The 18,165-nt window shown below is 34.5% G+C and overlaps 1 protein-coding gene across 8 annotated transcripts in view; it reads left to right on the top strand.

Annotated features, from left to right (window-relative positions):
• PPHLN1 (periphilin 1) overlaps positions 1–18,165 on the top strand; it is a 121,480-nt gene that overhangs the window by 7,457 nt on the left and 95,858 nt on the right. For 4 of the 8 annotated variants that reach the window (XM_046666742.1, XM_046666777.1, XM_046666752.1 and 1 more), the window contains 3 exons: positions 2,368–2,410; positions 5,571–5,662; positions 17,610–17,774. In XM_046666742.1, the coding sequence (XP_046522698.1) occupies position 2,410; positions 5,571–5,662; positions 17,610–17,774 (258 nt within the window). In that variant the 5' untranslated portion in view covers positions 2,368–2,409. The remainder of the gene's footprint in view (positions 1–2,367; positions 2,411–5,570; positions 5,663–17,609; positions 17,775–18,165) is intronic. The other 4 variants (XM_046666803.1, XM_046666786.1, XM_046666767.1 and 1 more) reach the window with 3 other exon arrangements.

Below are 18,165 nucleotides of genomic sequence, written 5' to 3'. Positions count from 1 at the left end.
GCTTAAGACCCATCTTCTTTACAGCCCAATATTCTTTCTTTGCTTTTATACTTTATCATTAATCTGTCTTTGATTTTGTTTTCCTAACAGTACAAGGTTGCATATGGAATCTTCTATTTATTTTCTTGCCTTCCCCAATTATATAGGTTTCTTAAGGATGAAAGAAGTTTAATAATTGGACACGGGCCTCACCAGTGCTGTTTGACTTTTTGGGGTGTTTTGTACTAATGGGTGCTAATTATTTTGCTGCATCAAACTCTATTTAATTTTACCATTATATTATGTTCTTTTATATTCTTTATTCTGAAAATATATAGTAATTTACATAACAATAAAGCATTATATTCTGATAATGCTGTTTTCTAAAAGCAATATAGGTATAGTGAGAGTACATTTAAAAACTACCTGCAGATTCTGTAAAGATAGTAATATTTTAGTATACTCACCAGTAAGATATAACTTAAAAAAATGAAATAATTGATTATAGGTGATTACTTTATAGCCTGTCTGTATTTAATCACCATATTATAGACATGTAAGCAATTTATTATTATTTGTAAACTAATTTTATTAAATTATTCAGATACGTATGGTAATTAACATTTTTAATTAAGATCTTTAAAAATTGTCAGCTTTTTGAAGTAAAGAGAATTTATTTACTTTATTTACTAAACATTTCTACTTGAAACTGATTTCTGTAGCTCCCTGTAAGATGAATACTCTATTGGGGCATCCTCAGGTATGGAGTCAAATATACAAAACCGTTACAGGATTAACTGTAGGAGTTGAAATTGTGGTAACAGTAGTGCAGTGTCTAGCTGTTTCATGGATGCTGTTTGTTTCTAGTAGAAATTAAGTTCAATTTACAGATTGATGCCTTGCAGAAGTGATTGTTACATTCAACAAATTCACTTGGGGGTTTGATGCCGGCTAAATTCACATTTCTTTTAAAAAATTTTTTATTGTGGTAAAATATACGTAAAATTTACCATTTTAACCATTTTTAATTGTGCAACTCAGTGGTATTAAGTACATCACATTGTTGTGCAACCATCACCACCATCCAACACTTTTCATCTTCCCAAACTTAAACCACACAACTTTTAAATGATAACTCTCTATCAGATAAATTTACTTTTATTTAGATTTTTTTTTCTGCTTCCATTTCTTGAGGCATCTCTGGATTTTAGCTCTTTGATTCGTTTGTTCATAGTTAGCTCTTCCAGAAAAGAATTTAGTTGGTCTCTTGTCTCTTGATGATGTATATTCTAGACAATCCTCTTTTGAATTCCTGCATGGTTATATTTCTGTTTTTTGCCTCGTTCTAGTTGCTTTGTTTCCAGTTGCTAGGTTTTCATCCAAGTTATATACTTTTACTTTTTTGCTGCCTTTTTTTTTTAGCTTCTATAAATTGTGGATTGAATAATTAAAGTAGAAGTACTTTGAGGTAATTGCAATAAAATTCTTTCATTTGTCTTCCAAACTATCAGGCTGAAAAAGGCAACTAGATCAGGAGTGACCTCTAAATTTAAGACTATGCACACAGTCTCATTTCTGCACTCAGCAAGAGAGACACTTCACAAGGTCTCTGTGCAGCAATTAGGTGAGCCTGATCTTTCTAGTGGAGCCACTCCTTTATCCTTTGCATTTCATGTGAAGTGGTAGGTAGAACCACAGGCTTGAGTAGATTTAGATTCACTTTTTTTTTCTTTGAAGGTAAGAACATTTCATAGATTTACAGTTTTCATCATGAACCACACATTGCCCGTTTTTTTGTTTGTTTGTTTCCTGTTACTTAAGCTTGTTCAGTGTACTTTATTTTGGGGGAAAGTCATTAAAAAGTTCTCCATCAAATTTTTACTTAGTAAGTTTAGTATTCTTTGATGAGTTGATGATTGTTGCCTTGATTTTGGGATTACTTTTAAACATGGGACCATTTATTACCAATATTAAAACTATAAAGATTTCCAGAGTAAGGATGGCAGGTTTTTTTTTTTTTTTAATATGTGAGATCTTTTAAAGCCAGTTTTCTTAATATTCTAGATTAAAATGACTTTAAACATCTAGTGCAGTCTCTTTAGAGATAAGGATAAGAGAAATGCCTTGCCCAGCTCTCAACTGGTAAAATTAGGACTAGAATTCTCATAATTTTGTTGTTTTTATGAAACTTGGGTGGCCTCTGGTGGTCAAAATATTATCTTCTATTTTCAATGGTGTGTTTGAAGGGAGTTTGGCTTATTAATACCCATAATTTTTTATTTTGAGAGTTTTATTTATACAAATAATGAAGGTTTAATTATCTTTTTCCTTTGGTTGGTTTATACAGACACAAATCCTTATGTCTGTATTTTTCCCCCTCTCCCACAGGAGATTGTTGAAAACTTTATATTTGATTCCTGAAAGGACTCAAGTAAGTAGTATGGTAGTTATTCTTACATTTTTTTTGTGAGAAGCCATTAGATTTCAATATTTTAGTGTTATATCTAGTTAAGAAACTATAAAGTATTTCTATAGAGCGCTTGTAATTTTTCTCATTAATTACAAAATCTTATTTTTGCTTATGTTCTACTTTAGTTTATTAATTTATAGTCATAATTTTTGCTATCACTTGACATGTTATGCTTATTGAATGATTTTCAGGACCTTTAAAAACAGTTAATTATTTTTATAATAGATAATAGGATGTATAAAACATTATGTAGTGACAGTATTCACCCTCTGTACCCCAACCTTCCAGTGTGCTCCCCAGAGGTGGGCACTGGTACATGCTCTTGCTTATATTTCCAGTCTGTGCATATGCATATATACTCATATCTTGCCTTTTTTCCGAAAGTGGCAGCATATTCTACATATTAATCTGCCCTTTACTCTTTTTTACTTAGCAATGTATCTTGTCAATCTTTCTGTATTGTTATGTATGGCTTTACTCTTTTGAAATGGTTTGGGTAATATTTCTCTAGATGAATGTACATGCTTTATTTAATCTGTACCCTCCTGCTGGGCATTATAGGTAGCTTTCAGTCTTTCCTCTGCAGATGTACAAGTATACATAGAAGTAGAATTACCAGGTTAAAGCATATGTGCATTTAACATTTTTAATAGATGTTGCCAAATTGTTCCCAGTCTGTACCAAATTATACTTCCTTCATTAATGTATGAGAGTTGCTGTACTTACTCTCATCAAAGCAGTTTGATTTTTGCAGAGCTTTGGGTGGAAATTAGTACTCCATTATACTATTTTTTTCTTTTTTGCTCAGGAAGATTATCTCTGAGCTAACATCTGTTGCCAATCTTCGTCTTTTTTTTGCTTGGGGAACATTAGCCCTGAACTAACATCTGTGCCAGTCTTCCTCATTTTATACATGGGTTGCCACCACAGCATGGCTGATGAGTGGTGTAGATCTGTGCCTGGGATCCAAATGCGCAAACTGAGGCCACTGAAGTGGAGCGTGCTAAACTTAACCACTAGGGCACGGGGCTGGCCCTGCTCTTTTTGTATGTGAGTTGCTGCCACAGCCTGGCCACTGGGAGCTGAACCTGGGCCACTGAAGCAGAGTGCGCTGAACTCAACCACTAGGCCACTGGGGCTGGCCCACTTTTAGTTTTTATCTTCTTTATTTTGAAGAAAGTTCAGCATCTTTTCAAAAGATTGAGCCACTGTATTTCTTTTTTTGTGAACTGTCTTCATATTATATGTCCATTTGTCTTTGGAGTTGTTCATTTTCTCCTGTGATTTGATTTCTATTTGTTGCTGTTACTATCTCTCTGTACTGTGTCTTAAGTAGGATAAAAATCGAACTCATTCTTTAGACTGAAACCTTTGGTTCCTTTGGTAAAGGTGGAAGAGAGGAGTAACGTTGATAATTTCTTTTCCTTTCAAGCCTCCATCAGTTCTTGTACCTAAAAGACTGGTTACTTTGAAATAACATTGTTAATGATGTCTAATGGAAGACTTAGAATTCACGTTGATTTATGCATAACATTAAAAGCTAATTTGTAACTTAAAGAAGTTATGGTTTCTCTAGGCATCTTTGGTTAGTTAGTTCATTTTATTGGATCTTTTTGTATTAGAAAATATTGTAGGCTTGTTTTTACAGAGAAAATTAAGAGTGTTTGTACTATGATATGTCAAAAAATATTGCTCTTTTCTTCCAGCCTTTGCATTTTCTTTAGCCTAAACTGACCTAAACTGTTAGTATTCTGTACTGCCAAAATGGGATGTCCATCCCCTTTTTCCCTTTTTAGTATTGCATCATGAAGAGCTGCCAGAAATCTTTTGATGTATACCTTCTCTGAAATGTTTTTCTTCTTCACAATATGTGGACTATGCATCTGGACTTGTGACCCTATTTTCTGTGTACTAAAAGGCCCTAAGTTAGTACCTGTCCCCTTTTCACTTCTTGCTCGTGATCATCCGCCTAAACTTCAGGATGGTTCACAATTCTTGGCTCAGAACCTGCTCCGTGATTACTTCACTCTCTTCTGGTTCTGCCCTGTTACCCATTTGTCATCTACTCCAGGGGTTGTTAGGCTCCTGCCTGTGGGCTGCCTGCTTGTTTCTAAAGAAAATTTTATTGGAACATGGCCACACCTGTACATTTATATATATTACCTATGGCAGCTTTTATTTATAATAGCAGAATTGAGTAGTTGTGACAAAGACCTGTGACCTGCAGGGCCAAAAATATTTGTCTGGTTCTTTACAAAAAAGTTTGCCAACCTCTGATCTGCTGTACCACCATTTCATATAAATGACCTTTAGGCTGTTTCCTGCACCCTATTCTCATCTTCTCTCCTGTTTGCCTTGCTTACCTTGTCTTCTGTCTGTTCACAGACCTATTTTCATCTGGAGTCTAATACACTGCATTAGCCCCCTACCCAGAACACGTTGGCTCTCAGTCAAAGTAGGAAGCCTCTCTCTACATCCCAAATATGAAAAATGCTGACAGAACTTTTAATTTCAAATTTTATGAGAGTGTCTTTACATTAAAATAAATCTATAGCTTTATAAACAAAATCAAGAATGGTTTGTTTCAGCTGGTTTGTTGTTGAGTGTGTTTTTATAGGATTGTTGAACACTTTTCGGTTAAAACCACTTCATTGAACATATATAGAGAAGATATAAGCTCTAAGAATGTAGAAAAGCAAAAAAGTAATATTATACAAATCATCTACCAGGAATAGGAGTAACATTGCTTATCAGCCTTTTCACCTATTCATTAAAACGAATATTTTCTAATTTTTACTATATGAGAATGAAGAAATATTTGTGGTCCTATGGCCCTTCCTTCCACAATAGAAGGGAAAAAGCTCTCTGAAGCTTTAAATAGCCTTGAAAATAGAAGGAAGGTGGGGCTTTCTACTATATATTTTTTAAAAGAAAATTTCAAAATTGTTTGGAAGAACTGCTTTAATCATTCTTTTTTCCTTTTGGTTGCTTATGTTTTTTTTCCTTAAGTATCTGGAAAATATTTGTGTTGGAAAGTAATCATTTACTCCTTTGTTATCTTCTCTATTACTTCCTAATAACATAAAAACCCTAATTCTTTGGTTTCTTTTTTATTCTTTAGTGGCTTACAGAAGAAATGAAATGTGGTCTGAGGGACGGTATGACTATGACAGACTTCCAAGAGAACGCGTACCTCCTCGAAGTCACCCCAGTGTAAGTTGCTCCTACATGTAGGATAATTCAAAACCTAGTGTCTAAGTGAATTTGGTACTCCAAAGCTAGGCCTCTTAAAATCTTCAAGTATCAAAAATTTGCCAGTCTAGTTTGAAATATAGATAGATGAAGCATATCTTTTAAAAGTTAAAAGTTTGAAAATAGAAGGCAACATTTTATTTATGTAGAAAATCTGTATTTTATATTTCTTCCTTAAATTTCTAAAATGGAGGGTTTATATTGAATTTAATTTGTAAAGAAAACTTGAAGTTTGACAAAGGTCAGACCTTCATTTAACAAAGAAGTATTTGAGCACATGCTCTTACTATTGACTGTTACCTGTTTTTCTGTATTCCTAAAAATGTTTGCAAGTTGGATCTGTGAAATTCTAAGGGGCAGCTCGGGGCAGGCGGGCGGCTTCTGGTATTCTGTCCTACTGCTTGTCTCTTTGTTGCTTTGGGAAGTGGCAATTTTGAACCAGGTTCTCTTCTCAAGGAGCTTGCTGTTTTGCTTATTTTTGTATTCCCAGCACTATATCTAGTACCTGGCACATAGGAGGAGCTCAGTGGTTAATGAAAATCCTCTATAGAGACCCAAGGGAGGGTTTGGGGAAGGTCAAGAAGTCATCAGTCTTGACCTTTTACACAGGCCTATTCTAAGCACCAGGGGATGGGGCTTGTGGTGATGGTATGTGGATATATTATGGATTTATTATACACCATCAGAGGTCACAGATATTTGTTTATATGTTAGTTGTTTTTTACTTATATATCATAAGTAAATCCTACAGCCCATTTAGATGAGTGGTGTCATCTTCAGGGTTGTCATTTGACTTTGGTTACAGCTTAGGTTGGGGTTGATCTAAAATGATTTAAGATGGAAAAAATGAAGAGGCCTACCATATTTCAGAATGAGCAGACTTAATTATTACTATATGTCATTTCTTTCCAGGTTAATTTATAACCTTTATGTTCTACTCAAAATCTCAATTTTTAAATTTTTTTCAACTTGATAAAATTATTTTATAGTTTACCTAGAACAACAAACAAGTGATATAATAAACATGATGTGGGACTAATACAGGGATGGGAAAAGGGATGACTTTTTAAAAAAAATTTATTTTTAGGACCCTCACCTGCCCAAGGATATATCCCATTAGGAATTTGTATTTCAAAAATGCTTAAAATAATTTCCTGTGTGGTTATCCCACCAACTGGATATATAGTTAGGTTTCTGTTATTTTATTTTCAGTTTTGGGGGATTACCTTTTTTTTTTGTTTTCTGATTAAGTTTTTCTTTCTTTTAATGTAACGTATTTATGTGGCTCCAATTATAATATAAGGTATTTTCGGAGAGGAGATAACTTACTTTAAATGGTAATTTATTATAATATACATTTGACTAGTACCTGCTTACTGTAAGTGAGGAATTTTATATATGAACTTCCTAATCTTCAAAACAATTCTCAGTGTTGAATGGTATAACATTTATAGAACTCAATAGAATATTTTAGAAGCCATAAACTGTAGGCAGGGATTTATATAGAGAAATATAATTTTAGACATCAGTGGGAAATACTCATGATGAAATCATGGAAAAAGTTATGATATAAGACCTTCATTACACCGTTCTGCAGTATGTATGCATGCTGTGTTACATCATAGCAGAGACTGCAGTGGAAGTTGGTTTAAAGAACTGTTAGGATTGGAAGTAGAGAGACCTGCCAGGAGGCTATGGCTAGGCAAGCTGGGGAAGAGGGAGTGCTAAGATGGGGATACTCAGTTATATTAGTGTCATAAAGATAAATAAGAAGGACCCTCCAGACCTCTAGTTAGGTCATTGTTTGTGTGAGATGGATTTGAGAAAGTTCATATCTAATAGCCTTTGTTTTTCTCTGAAGTAACAGGTGGCAGGATCATCTATTGACAGTTGAGGAGGTGGAGGGAGACTTGAGGCCCGCACTGAAGTTTTGGAGTAGCCACTTAGGTGTCTCCTGACCAGAGACATTTAAAAAGACTTACTAGAGGCCAGTAAGTCTGTGCACTGTAAATTTTAAGAGGGCAGCAGTCTGCAGGATTGTGTGCTTTATTACCTAAGTAGCCCAGTTTAGGAGTGGAGAAAGCAAGTTGTTGTGTTGACTTAAGATTGCAAGATGAATGGTGGACCAGGGAGATAACGATATTGAAGGTTCTGACCAGAGAATTATTGAGGTAATATATTATGTGATGTGGACTGATTTAAGAAAGGGAAAGGCTGTGAGAGGGACAATGGACTGAAAGAAGTGAGGGATTGAGGGACAAGAAAGGCCTAGTGAGATTGAAGACCAGGGTATAGCAGAAAGATAGGCAATTAGTATTTTGGAGGGTAGAGTTTCCAAGACAGAACAGTTCTGAGTGATTAAAGTCCAGTGTATGGTGGTGGGAATAGAGGATGGGTGTAGGTCATGGGAATTGACATCAAAAAAACTTTGAGGCTAGATTTTTGGATCAGTGATTTCGATTAGAGGCTCTCACTCTTCGCTGTACGTTAAAATCACCTAGAGAGCTCTTAAATACCAGTGTATGTGCCTCATCTCAGATAATTAAGTCGTAATCTCTGTGGGTAGGACCTAGACATCAGTGTTGTTTAAAAATTCATCAGGTGATTCTTATATGCAGAGTTACGAAATAGGATTGTAGATGAACACTGAAGTCACTGATGAGACAGGTGTTGAGGTGAAGATGACAGGTGATGAAAATGCTCAATGAATGAGGATATTGTAGTAAAATCTAAATAAACTCAAACATTTTCATTTTATACCATTTGTGTGTGTGTAAATGTGAAAGAGAGGCTCTTTTCCTTTTTAAAATAATTTTATCAGCAGTAAGCAGATAGAGAATATTTTATATCACAATTGCCATTAAAATCAGCCTAGATGTACTCAACTGTCTCTGTCTAAAGGTAAACCTTACTTCCTTAAGGTCTCTGGCTACTTGGTTCCTCCTAGAGGAGGAGGAGCCTGGGTTGCTTTTTTCCTTTTGAGAGCACAGAATATCCCCAGACCTTGTACGGGTTCATTCCTTTCCTTTTTCTTCTTTTAATTCCATTACGTTGGTTTCTCTGTCCCCCCACTCAGCCTCTCCTAGTTTATAAATCCTTCTGTGTTCCCACATCCCCCCTCCACAAGACTCAGATACGTTTTTTCTGGTGAACTTGGCCTTATTTTGGTTAGTAATTTAAAACCTTCCCTTCCCCTTTATATATTATGTTCCTTTAATGGATCTTGAACATTATCCTTTTGCCTTCTATGTTCCCACCTACATTGTAGTTAAATGAAGCATAGGTTCTTAATCTTTTGTGCCCTTTTAACCTTTAGTGGTTTGGTGAAGTCTGTGGATCCCTTCTCAGAATAGCATTTTTTTAATTAAAGATTGGCCTTAAGCTAACATCTGTTGCCAATCTGCTGTTTTTTTTTTCTTCTTCTCCCCAAAGTCCCCCAGTACATAGTTGTAGATTCTAGTTGTGAGTGCCTCTGGTTGTACTATGTGGGACACCACCTCAGCATAGCCTGACGAGCTATGCCATGTCCACGCCCAGGTTCAGAACCAGTGAAACCCTGGGCTGCTGAAGTGGAGCATGCAAACTTAACCACTCGGCCACGGGGCTAGCCACCAGAAAAGCATTTTTAAAACTGTAAAATACACAGAATTAAAGGAGACTACTTATATTTGAATATAATTATCAAACTATTAAAAGCCAAATTTGTGCTGTAGTAATATATACTACTTTAGTATAGTAGGTCATTAAATATCAAGAGCTAGTGGGGGCTTTTATTGCTATATTTTCAAAGTAGTGATGAGTGTGAGTGATATTTTGAGATATTTGAGGCAGCTGTGACATGATATAAAACTATCTATGATTTCTGTTAGTGATGAAGCCACAGATACCGCAATTGCTATTGTGGTGTTTGTTGCCTACATTTAGGTAAAAAAAGTAATTTTATGTTCACCTCAGATTTTATGGACCCACTGAATCCTTGGATTAAACTGTTTGATAAGTGACACTAGAACTAGAAATGTAAATCAGTAAACTTGTCATTTCTGACTTTGGATCTAATAAAAATATAACTTATTAAAAGTTTTAAAATATTTGCTTACAAAGCAGAGATCACCTGATGTTATTTAAAAAACTGTATTGGTATAGCATATTGATATATACAAGAATGTTCACAAGCAGCATTATTCATAAGAGCTCCATACTGGCAACAATCTGAATATCCAACAGTAGAGTGGATAAGTTAATTGTGCAGTTACATAGCAATAAGAATGAATGGACAGCTGCCAAATGCAGCAACTATGAACCTCACAAACACAGTACTGAAAGAAAGAAGCAAGGCACAAGAGTATATTCTGTATGCTTCCCTTTATATTAAATTTCAAAAGAGGCATGAGTAGCCAGGAAAGTGGTTACTTTTGGGAGACAGGTAGTCACTGGGAGAGAGCACAGGAAGGCTTTTGCCAAGCTGGGAATGTTCAGTTTCTTGATCTGGGTGGTAATTACACAGTGTGATTAACTTGTCAGAATTTATCCAGGAGTACGTTTATGACTTGTACACTTTTTTGTATGTGTGTCGTACCTCAATAAAAACTTGATTTAAAGTTTTGAAAAGGTACAATCTTTTTTTCTAAATATGAAACTTTAATTAATCCTTTAAAAAGTGAGAACCCACTAACATTAATTCTTGGGATAGAGAAAGACAGTGTTTTATTTTTTATCTTTGGATTCTGTTTTCTAATAGAAAAGCAATTTTATTGCATTTCTCTTTTTTTCTTACTTCTCCCTTTGCCCCATTCATTCCCAATTGAGATACATAAGAAATGTATTGGAGGAAGTATTGAATATGACATAAAGTATGACATGAAAGGGGACCTTGAGAAGGTCCCTGCTACACTAGTATGACCTCATTACTAGAAGGAGCTATTTTGTGAGCTTCTAGCTTTGATAAACCTGGGAAGGCAATTGGACACGTATCTTGGTGCTGATATTATGTTATACTGAATTTGAGTATTGAGAAACTTCTCTTCAATGTACAACTCGACACATTTACCAGACATTATTTTAGCACTTTTAAAATCACTTCTGTATCAGTAAGAAGTTACTTTTATAAGGTGCTTTTACATAGATTTTTGTTTGGTCTTAAACTTGAGTAGATAGATAGGAGACTAAAGCCCAAAGAGGTACACTCCAGAGAGTCTGCATGTAAGCATACACGTGTATTCCTCTACTGGGGGGAAATTGGTTATCACAGAATATCTACGTTTATATTCTAGATGTCTATAAGGCCCTTATTTTTAAAAGCATGCTTTCTACTATTTAGCTTGTAATTTCTGTGGGCTTATCTGATTTCTTAGCCTTTATCAAGTTTTGTGACAGAAAGGCTTTTAGATACCGATAAAATTCCAGTTGTATGAGTCCATCTTGTTAACTTGATGGAGGACAGGTAGCTAATATGGAACATTTAAATGAAGTTGCGACATAAAATGTCCATTTTTCATTGGCTTATTGTAAAATGGGGGACAAGTTTCAGTTTCAGAGTTTTTAGAGGTTCTGCTAGGCTCAAAACACTAGCCGTGTATATTCTGGGTACTGTAGTACAACTGGCGCTGCAGCCGTCCTATCTGCTTCTCTCTGCCTTCTTTTTCTATTTCTTTAACAAATACATATTAAGTAAAGATTTTCTAATCTTGGTTGCAGTGAGAATTGTAAAGATTGAGGATAGTGATGTCAAGAGCAGCAACATTGTATTTTTTAAAAATTTTTCTATCACATTCAGTTAAATGAGTTATGTAATTAGGTTTTATAATTAAGTAGTTATATAACAATATATATATATTTCCTTGGGATAGTTGAGTGTTTCTACAATTCTTGTCATTGGTTAGAGTGTTTAGCCAATCGAAAATAAATTCTTGGGGCTGGCCCTGTGGCCAAGTGGTTAAGTTCGCACACTCCACTTCGGCAGCCCAGGGTTCCGCCAGTTTGAATCCTGGGCACAGACATGACGCTGCTCATCAAGCCATGCTGAGGTGGCATCCCAAATGCCACCACTAGAAGGACTCACAACTAAAAATACGCAACTATGTACAGGGGGGACTTTGGGGAGAAAAAGAAAAAAAATAATAAATAAATTCTTTAGGGAATTTAGAACATGACTTATTTTAATTTCTGAGGCCTTGTAGGAAATATATGGGACAGATATCTGTTCCATATATTCTCAAATATAAATGTACCCAATTTATCCAAAGAACATGAAAACATAAATGCATAAAGATACATGTACCCCTATGTTCATTGCAGCATTACTCACAATAGCCAAGACTTGGAAGCAGCCTAGGTACCCATCAAGGGGTGAAAGGATAAAGAAGATGTGGTATATATACACAATGGAATACTACTCAGCCATAAAAAAGCAATGAAATCCAGCCATTTGTGACAACATGGATGGATCTTGAGTGTGTTATGCTAAGCAAAATAAGTCAGAGGGACAAAGTCAAATACCGTGTGATCTCACTCATAAGTAGACGATAACAACAACAGCAAACAATCGCAGAGAGACAAAGATTGCATTCGTGGTTACCAGAGGGGAAGGGGGGAGGGAAGAGGGTGAAAGGGGTAATCAGGCACCTGTGTGTGGTGATGGAGTGTAAGTAGTCTTTGGGTGGTGAACATGATGTGTAATCTACACAGAAATTGAAATATATTATGATGTACACCTGAAATTTATATAATGTTATAAACCAATGTTACTGCAATAAAAAGGAAAAAAAAGGAAAAAATAGATAAATGTATCCAAAATATAATCCAGAAATCTTTCTTTTATCCAACTTGAAATAGTCAAGTCTAATTAATTTAGCAATTCAATTACATACATATTCCATATTATATTGTTTAAAATGTATTAATGTGGAAATATTCCTTTTCTTCCCACCCTTATTTCATGAAACACTTTTATTTAAAATGTTCACATGCATATTTTAATTCCTATTCTCTTTATGCCCCACATTTTATTATTATTTTATGTAGCCACTGTTCATGTAAATTTACCCATGAAAGTACAACTTTTCCCAATATTTTATTATGAAAGTTTTCAAACATACATCAAAATCGAAAGAATTTTATAGTGAACCCCTATTTACTCACCACCTGGATTCAACTATCAATATTTTACTAAACTTGCTTTATCATATATTTATCCTTCTAACTGTCCTTTACCCATTGACTTAATCTACCTGAGTTTTTGGATATATTTCAAAGTAAACTGTGGATAACAGTGCACTCATTAGCTAAAGTGCAATTTTTTTCCAGTGTTTTTAATGTGAAAATTACATACATGAAATGAGAATCTTCAGTGTTCCTTGGCTGAGTTTTGATTTAGTAGTGCTCCTCTGTGGAGAGCTGCCCTAGGAGGTATTATACTTTCTTGGCTGACAGAATTGCAAGAATGTAACTTTCTTTTTGTTGTCACTATTTCCAGAGAGATATGATCAATTTGTGGCTACATTCTGTAACAGTATGTCCTAAATTTCTGGGGGCAGTTCCAGTTTCAAATTTTGACCCATTGTTCCCAAAAGCTGTTGAAATGACCCAGAAACATCAAAACACCAATATTTCATTGGAAATTCAGTGAGTGAATTTAAACCAATAAGTACTACAATAAAAATTCATGTCACAAAATCTGAGGGATGTAAGTGAGGAAACCTCAAACTTATGATAGCAAAAGTTTACTAGCCTGTGTAATAGAGTTTTTTAGTTAGGTGTGGTTTTGTGGTACTTTTCTAGTACAGTGCATATGATGCCACAAGTAATATAAAATTAAGACAGCCAAGCAGAATATATATTATGTATGTGGTGCTTACTGTGTGCCAAGTGCTGTTACAAGTGCTGGGAATAGAGCAGTGAATAAGACAGGTGAGGGTTCTGTGCCCATAAGCTTGCATTCAATCTGTAAGTTAATTGTTATTTACATGTGCCATCATACTTAGTTATTTTGCTAGTAGGTTAGTGTGTTTTAGTTGTTTTTGAGTTTTGATAATGGCAAAAATTGAGTATATGAAAGTAGACAATATAATGAACTTCCCATGAAGAAATCATCCAAGCGGCAGTTATCAACTCACGGTCAATCTGTTTTGTCTATGCCTCCACCACTTCTTCCCTCTCAGATTATTTTGAAGTAAATCCATGATACCATTTTCAAATGCAAGTAAATATTTCATTGTGTGTCTCTAAAAGATAAGGATGCTTAAGGGCAGGGGGCTTATATATTAAAATTTTTTAATTTTAAGTAAGATTTTTTTGTATTATAATGAGTGCAAAGTATATTTTAATGACAGTGGCATATAAGTGATTTTAAAGAAACGTAGTATTCCTCACAATTTGTGCCCAGCTAATAATGAGACTAAACAGTGTGGAAATTTTGACACAGATTTTTATATATATTGAATCAAACAAAACCATCAGACTTGGTGCTTTTAGTTACTAAAACGAAAGCATTTCTCATAGCAGGTAGTTATATTAAATTTAAACTTATAGCAAATTAAGAAATAATTGCTGGGCCAGCCTGGTGGCATGGTGGTTAAGTTAGAGTGCTCTGCTTCGGTGGCCCAGGGTTTGATGGTTTGGATCCCGGGTGCAGACCTATGCACTGCTTATCAAGCCATGCTGAGGCAGGCGTCCCACATATAAAATAAGAGGAAGGGGCACAGATGTTAGCTCAGGGCCAATCTTCCTCAGCAAAAAGAGGAGGATTTGGGATAGATGTTAGCTCAGGGCTGATCTTCGTCAAAAGAAAAAAAAAATAATTCCTTATTTTGTAACAAAACACAATCACCATTTCAGATTTTAAAATTGCAAAACTAATTTAATATGTATCTTAATCTGATCAGATTTTCATTATCACAAGCAAACTGTGAACAATCCTTATTTCAGAAACTCAGAGGGCCTTGGGGTAGGAATTGTTTCACCCCTAAGATAATGACAAATGTGGAAGTCTAAATTTCATAGAATTAGAACGTTTCGAAAAAGTATTTAAGTTTATATGCAAGTCTTTGCTTTCTACATCCTGCCGGAGTAGATAAATGATTAATTAAAATAGGCTTTTTATTTTGTATGAGCTACATAGACTTTTTATTTTTGGACTGATTGACCATACCATTAACACTAACTTTGGAGGAGCAAATCTGATAGATTCTACATGTAATTTTGGAAATTCTAGTAATATCCACAGAAAATTGATATATGGCATAATTATGCAACAATTATATTGAATTGGTCTACTCTGATCTGTTTAATTAATAGGGATGTTGTAGATTTTTTCATAATGAACAGAAGTGGTGAAAATTTATTTCATTGAGGTAAATTGAGATTTTATGTCCAAACTCAAGATTTGAAATATCTGCATTTTAAATAATAGAAATGTTTCAATTCCATTGAGTTCTTTTTTAAAATAATTGAAAATGACCCTGTTATCTTAAAAACTTTTAAAGATATTTTTTATGTCATAATTTTTATTTCTTGTTTGTATGTAATGGTGCCATTGTTTTCTAAGATATTTCTAAAATGAAGGTTCCAAACCTATCAATACCTGAAGGCTTGTGTACTTCTGTTAGCATTTAGATAGGAAAATTACATGCTTATAGCTCTATGTATGATTTGTACAAGAATTTCAAATAGTGGTGGTATTTCCATTCAGGTCTGGCATTACAGGTAATATAAAATACTGTTTGAACTTTCTTAATAATATAAGCTTTTGAAAGAAAAATTTGGAAATCTGTGCCTCTCATCATGGATTTTATTGGAAAGAAAAAGAAACCCTTGAATGATATATCTGAATAAAATATGAACTCTCTTTGAAAACACAGTCTTGCTTTGTCAGAGACTCCTGTGGTAATCTTCATTTCCTTAAATCTTTTCATATAGCTAGGGAATTTTCTTTAAGATTAGATGCCTACATAGCAGAGATGGTATATTGTACTTATATTTGAACATTTTCTCAAAACATGTAGAAAATGTCAATTTGATCTTCATTGCTAGATAATAGAGCTATCATTAGGAGTTTTTTCTTTGCTGATTAACGACTTTGGAATGATTTTTTTCACTTATTTGAAAACCGTTTGTAAAAACAGTTTGTTAAATATATAAATGTGATTTGAGTTTTGCTTCTTAAGAAGTTTTACCATATATATTTTACAATTCTGAAATAACTTCTAGTAATTGGGGGAGTTGAACAAAGGAAGAGGCTGCTTGGTAAAGTAATAAGCACTCTATTCATTGAAGTGTTTAGACACGCATACTCCCCCACCATCCCTCCAAATAAGCACGTGCAAACAAACATGGATATTGTGGAATGGAATTTTATGGTTGCTTGGAATTGGAGAAATCAGTGATTCTAACTGTATGAGTGACAAATTTTGAATAAGAAAATGCTGTAAATTGTAATGTTGCTAATGCCAAATTTTTTAGATGCTCAATATTTCCTTAGATTTAATGGAAATCTCCATGAAAGATAACAGTTAGAAGAAAGGGTCAATAAATTCATTTGTGCACCACATTTTATGTAAACATACAGAATAAATCTTGCAATTTAATGTCTAGCATACTAAAGAAGGAAACTACTTTATGTCCCCAAGGAAAAAAATTAGGTTGATCATTTTAGCTCTCAAATATTTATGAACTGTTGATTTTGTTTTTTCCCAGCACACTGACAAATTTCCTACCTTTTGGGAAATTTGAATAGGATATTGTAATTTAATAACTGAATAGTTGTAGTTATTAATGCAAAGAAGTAATTTAAGGAAATAGACGCTGTTATTTTCCCTTAGACTTGCAAAAGTAGTAATCAGAATAGCAAACGTTTTTGAGCACTTCATGTGCGCTGCTACGCTAAATGCTTTACAATGTTTTTTATTTAGTCATCACAACAACCCCAGGAGGTAGGTATTAGTCTCAGTCTCGTTTTACAGATAATGAAAGTGAGACTTAAAGTAACCAGCACTGAATGTGGGGCTTTATGTTTTGGTTTTTCATTTTGTCAAATTAGTTAACTCATATTGATCATGTCTGTCTTATACTTTGATAGCTTTCTAATTTCTTTCACATATATCTCGTCTGAGACTGGATAGTAAGGCATACCATGAATGCTCAAGACAAGATTAATTATAGATACGTGTTCTGTAGCTCTCTAGTTCTTACTCGTGGTAATCATTTTTGTCAGTTATTTCCCAACAGCCACTAACCTAAGACGTGTTCTTCTCCATCTGTCCAATTTCCCAACCCCTACAGAAAATCCAGTTAGTTGCTAAATCTTTAAGACACTAACAACATATTACTTTGAAAATTAGTTGAAATTTTGTATCAGATTTTATTTTGCTTCCAAAACCGTGAAGTCAAAAGCTCTCCTCTCTCCAGTGCTGCTGGAGAAATAGCAAAATGTTTCCTTTCAGTCTTTCTAGCTCAATGTTACCTCTGTTTACTGTTGATTGTGTGTAAAAACCTTGTATTTCTTCTGAAGAGTATACTTCAAACACAGTAGGCTAAAGATGTGTGCTATCTTAAATGGTTTTATTTTGAAAATTCCTAGGCAGTTAGGGATTAGAGCTACTGTAGCATTCTTTCTGCATTTTTTTTTATCAAAACAATGATATTGTATCTTTTCTTTTGCTTATGATTGGTTTTTCTCATCGCTGCATGTTATTTTAAACACCTGGCTTTCTTCATTAAACAGTTTTATTTCCTTTGATCCATGTGAAGAACTTACTATTAGTTATGTTCATGTTATTTCATTAATGCGTTTTTGTTTCTTTATACATTTACCCTAATTTGATTAAGGATAAGAACTCCTGTGCTTTTAAAAAACCTTTCCAAAACCAAATAGAGAAATTAGTGATTTTTATATATTTCTTTTTGTCTGTTTTAGGATGGCTACCATAGAGTAGTTAATATTGTGCCAAAGAAACCACCACTACTAGACAGACCTGGTGAAGGAAGCTACAATAGATATTACAGTCATGTTGATTACCGAGACTATGACGAGGGCCGCAGTTTTTCTCATGATCGAAGAAGTGGTCCACCTCACAGAGGAGTATGTAAATTTCCCCCATGTACTAATTGTTATTTTTTATAAGTTTAAAAATCATGTAATTTTTGAAGTTTATGTGACTGGCCATGGAGGCAGTTGAATAAACACTTCCTGCTTGATGCTCTGTTGAATTGCCTGCTGGAGCTGTCAAATGGGAACTGGTAGTCAAGAATCCTGGGGTGCTGGGCGAAGTGGGTAAACACTCTGGATAGCTCTTTCTACATGACATTAATTCCAACTAGCCTGCTTTTTTATCCCCTCAATTGGCAAGGATTTGCAGAACCAGATAAAGGTAATCTGTTTATTGCCTTTGTACTCAATGAGTGATGAGCAGGTGGTTACCCTCTCTTACTGGATGTGCCCACTTATAATTACTTTGATTATTTTCGTCATG

Source organism: Equus quagga, chromosome 1, assembly GCF_021613505.1.
Source record: "Equus quagga isolate Etosha38 chromosome 1, UCLA_HA_Equagga_1.0, whole genome shotgun sequence".
NCBI lineage: Eukaryota > Metazoa > Chordata > Mammalia > Perissodactyla > Equidae > Equus > Equus quagga.
This window is presented reverse-complemented; position numbering and strand designations above follow the sequence as displayed.